The sequence below is a fragment of the Vespa mandarinia genome, chromosome 19, assembly GCF_050613455.1.
Source record: "Vespa mandarinia isolate Hongniang chromosome 19, ASM5061345v1, whole genome shotgun sequence".
Taxonomy (NCBI): domain Eukaryota; kingdom Metazoa; phylum Arthropoda; class Insecta; order Hymenoptera; family Vespidae; genus Vespa; species Vespa mandarinia.
The window spans coordinates 2,522,501-2,527,500 of NC_140828.1; the positions used below are offsets into that span (position 1 = coordinate 2,522,501).

At 26.8% G+C, this 5,000-nt stretch overlaps 1 protein-coding gene across 13 annotated transcripts in view; it reads right to left on the minus strand.

Moving 5' to 3' along the window:
• The window catches only part of Patronin (calmodulin-regulated spectrin-associated protein patronin), a 48,275-nt gene that overhangs the window by 21,509 nt on the left and 21,766 nt on the right, over positions 1 to 5,000 (minus strand). For all 13 annotated transcript variants that reach the window (XM_035880630.2, XM_035880634.2, XM_035880639.2 and 10 more), the window contains exon 2: positions 2,060 to 2,155. In XM_035880630.2, the coding sequence (XP_035736523.1) occupies positions 2,060 to 2,155 (96 nt within the window). The remainder of the gene's footprint in view (positions 1 to 2,059; positions 2,156 to 5,000) is intronic.

The window sequence follows — 5,000 nt, forward strand, 5'->3', positions numbered from 1 at the left end:
ATAAATCGATAAATAAATGCATGAGGTTTCTAACGATAAAGAAAAAAAATTAATTTTCTCTCTCTCTCTCTCTCTCTCTCTCTCTCTCACACACACACACACACACGCGCGCGCACGTTAATTTCACTCGATTGAAATAATTATTAAATTGTTAAAATATAAAGGGATAAATTCACATTATTTCATAAAATTATTCATAAATTTATTTATGAATAATTCGTATAATTTGTGTACACCCTATAGACAATAGGAGAATTGAGAATTAATGTTCCATGAAGTTCAGAGAGTCGATTCTTCGTGGGAGAGTTTGAACTTTCATTTGAGAAAGATTCTAAAGAAGTGAAGATATTTTCGAGAAACGAAATACAATCTACGAGTAATTAGGGAAATAATTAATGGTAAGGAAATGATGAGGTTGATTTCGAAACTTCAATATTTCAGTAATATGGAATGAAAGAGAAAGAAAGAGGGAGGAGGGAGGGAGATAGAAAGAGAGAGAGAGAAAGAAGAAAGTGCAATAATACATTTCTAAATAAATAGTTCTGACCTTAAGACAACGAGACGATGATAAATCCAATAAATACAACATATTAGACGTGTAACACTATGTATGACACGTATATATGAATGAATAATATATATATATTATATACAAGCCAATGATTATGAAAGTGATCCAAAGTCGAATATTTTTATTTCCTTTTTCTTTTTTTTTCTTTTTCTTTTTTTTTTCTTTATTTTCTATTCTTCTTTTTGTGATATTTTTAACCTTTTTGACACGAATTAATTAAAAATTATTTTTCTATAATAACGACAATTAGAAAATAATTAATTATACTTATTAATTAATTATTTGACGAAAAATAATTCTTTTAATAATTCTTTTAACGTAATAAAAAAGAAAAAAGAAAAAAAAAAAAAAAACTTTCAATAATAACACATTTGCATGTGATTTTTTTTTTTTTACAATCTGTTTAATGTCTCACAAATAATTTGCAATTAAATCACATTAAATAATCATCGGTCGTCTATAGAGGTCGTTCGATGAAAATAAAAAAATAAAAAGAAAGAAAGAAAAAGAAAAATAGATTTTCTATAATATCCGATAAATTTTGATAAGTTTTAACTCGAAATAATAATAATAAAAACTGTGAGTACGAGTCGACGTTGTTACGTTTCACTATTAACACGATAGAAAAGACAACGGAATATATAAGACGATCGACGAGTAATACGATTGAGATTTAATTGGATCAACGATCAGAAATGGTGGACTCGCGCGCACGCGCATTTGTATATATATATATATATATATATATATGCAGCCAACGTCTCTACAATTTATTTTCTAAAAAAACAAAAAAAAAAAAAAAAAAAAAAAAAAAGAATCTTATACTCTAAACTATAAGCAAAATAAGATATCTCAAACTGACAAAATTTTCATTTTAATTTTTAATTTTTTTGTTTCTTTTTTAATTTTATTTTTCTTCGATCCAAAGTATTCTTTTCATCCCGAATAACTTGTTAAAATTTGATCTCTCTATTATTAAACAAATAAACGTAGAAAGGTGCGCGGATATAAACAAAAGAAATTCAATTAATTTAATGTAGTTAAATTTAATCCGATCATGAGATACCTTCAAAAAAGTTTTTATCAAAGAAACAAAAAAAAAAAAAAAAAAAAAAAAAAAAAAAAAAAAAAAAACAAAAGGTAGACGATCGATTTAACACTTTTTAGCTATTATATGTATAGAGACAGAGAGAAGAGGAGGAGGGGGGTTGAGAAAAAATTATTCGATAAAAATAACTTTTCATAAAAAAAAAAAAAAAAAAAAAAAAAAAACGATTACGAAGAGATTTACAAACAAAATGATCAACCACTTGGAATAGTTAAAATAACAATCTCTAAATCGAAAATAAACTCCTCGAAGTATATTGTTTAAAGTGAGTAAAAAATAAAAAGGAAGAAAAAAAAAGAGAGAGAGAAAAAAAAAGAAGAGAAGAGAAGAGAAAAAAAAAAGAAAAGAAAAGAAAAGAAAAGAAAAAAGATATCGTTTACCTCGTGATCACGATAATACGGCTCGCGAAGGTTGTCTGGTACTCGATTGTTGTATGCCTTCGATAGGAGCCATTTCACGGAGGCACGTTGTTTAGCCTGAAATATATATACATACACATATATATATATATATAGATATATAGATATATATACACATATATAAAAAGAAAAACTATTTTAATTGAAGCATGTATGTATGTGTATATGTATGTTCATATATACTATCATATAGAATATAAATAGTATTATATATAGAACATATAAGTAATAACTAAAAGAATATCCGAGTATTTTATCGTCACATACATACACACATATATACATACATATATACATACATACGTACGTACATACATACATACATACATATACAAATTGATTAATAATAGTAACTTTGTTATCAAGAACCACTTTTGTTATCTCTTCATTACACCCTATCACATATTCCCTTCGTGTCTTTTAACGCATATAGTATAAGAAAAAGAGATAAGAAGCTCTCTCTATCGTGCCACTCGAGACAGACTTTTTCGTACCTCCCCTTACTCCTCCCACTATGGACCAAAAGGATGCTGCGAGAACTTATCGAAAGAGAAAGGGACTAACTACAGGACGGATCAAAAGTTCCTAAACGATATTAAATATCAATTATTTTATTATCTGACAAATTATTTTATTCTTCTTTTTCTTTTCTCTTTCTTTCTTTCTGTTCTTTTTTTTTCTTTTTTTTTTTTTTACACTTTTGATTAACCTTTTGTAATTTTATAATCGGGCGGGGCGGGGGGAGAAAAAATAAAGAAGAAATTAGTCTTAAAAAATGTTTCGAAAATGAAGATAATATATATATATATATATATTATCAATTGCTATATATATATATATATATATATATATATATATATATATATATATATATATATATATAGCAATTGATTATTAAAATGTGATTAGGAACTTTTGATCCTGTATTGTAATTTCATGTGTCCTTACAAAATATATATATATATTCTTTTTTAACAGGTAAGTATTTCATTAATAAAATTGCAATTTGACGTTTTCAAATGGATTAGAAATAAATTCTAATCCGGAGATAATTAATTAATTTTTTTTTTTTTTTTTTTTTTAATCATTACTTTTGACGAATTTCTTATGGTTTATAGAAGTTATGGCTTATAAAAGTTTTCATTATTGATGGATATAGTTTACCGTGAAGAATAGTAGAAAAGAGACTCTGGGGATCTCTAACGCTTTAAAAGAGGTCAACGAAGTCCCAACAATCATTGTTATCGAGCAACGCTTGTTCGCTAGCCATTAAACGTCGTCATCCTTCAAAATATATGGCCCTGAATGAAGGGAAAAGCTTCCCTATTTCTACGGTAATACTTCCACCCACCATTTACCAACTTTCTTTCGAGAATGAAGAACTTCTTTCATTTTACCGCGTCGCTTACATTCCAGGCACGTGAGCAATACTTTTAATTGAATTCGTGAGAAACATGTATCCTTCCTTTGATTAAAAGTTACAATATATTCATACTTCGTAATAGTATTTCTTTTTTATATAATTTATGTAGAATATGTTATATTGTAATATGTAATTAAATTTATATGTAACTATCATATGTAACAATAACAGATATTATTATTTTTTCTTTTTTTTTTTTTTTTATGTAATAATTATATACCTAATAATTTATATCTATATTAAATTATATATATATATATTACGTTATTAATTTATATATTATATGTTACATTATATATATATATTTTTTTTTTATTTAATAATTTTGTATGTAATAATTCCTAAGTAAAAAATAAAAATTGTTAAGGAGCAATTTATATTTTTATTTGGAGCATTTGATTCAGGAAAGAGGAAGAAGAAAAAAGAGAAAAAAAAAGAGAAAAAAAAAAAAAAAAAAAAAAAAGAAGAAATTCATCTTCCCCTTTCTCGTTCGTAATACAAAGCCATTCGGATTTCGAGGAAACTCAAGATCCGAGGATATATACAATAAAACGCGATTTACAGTCTCCCCAGAGAATAGAAGATTGCAACGGAAAGGATATGTTCCTTCTCGCCTTTCTTCGAAGACAGAGTCTGAGATATTCTCAATGGCCCCCTTTATCGACTCCTTGGGATAAAGAAAGAAATCTCCTGAGATTCTTCGAAAAATCTCGAGATATACAGAATTCGACTCGTTAAAAATATTTCATTTTATAAAATGCAAAAAATATTACGCGATAATAGTTACTAGGTGATCTGCAAAAAAAAGAAAAAAAAAAAAAAAAAAAAAAAAAAAAAGGAAAATAAAATCGATCACTTTTTTTGTTTCGACATCTTTTAAGGACTAATTTTTCTTTCTTTTTTTTTTTTCGTCTTTTTCAAATTATGAAACTACAAATCTATAAACTCTTTTTTTTTTTTACGATCTGAAAAACAATTATTGCTTCGAATTTATTTATTTTCTTTTTTTTTTTTTTCTTTTTTTTCTTTTTTCTTTTTTAATATCGACTGAAGAGTGACGCGCCCATTTATACGGATAAAAAAGAAAAAAGAAAAAAAAAGAAATATACATAACATACATAGAGATACGATGTTACATATCCTTTTAAAGTAATTAGGCTCGTTTAGATATTACGGTTTTAATATAAAAACACGTGGAAAAATCTATGTCGTACACGCTTTAAGAAAATTGTCCCGCATGATGTTAGGAAGAAGCGCGTTTAAGCGTCGCACGCGGAATGCAACGCACGTGCGCACGTCCAAGCCGCAAGCAGCGGTGCTTTTATATACGCGTGGCTTCTTGTCTATAAAAAGATGCCAGGTCATAGCTTAAACAGAGTCTATGTATTTATGTATGTGTGTATGTATGTATGTATAAATGTATGTATGTATGTATGTATGTATGTATGTATGTATGTATGTATGTACGTGTACGTAAGA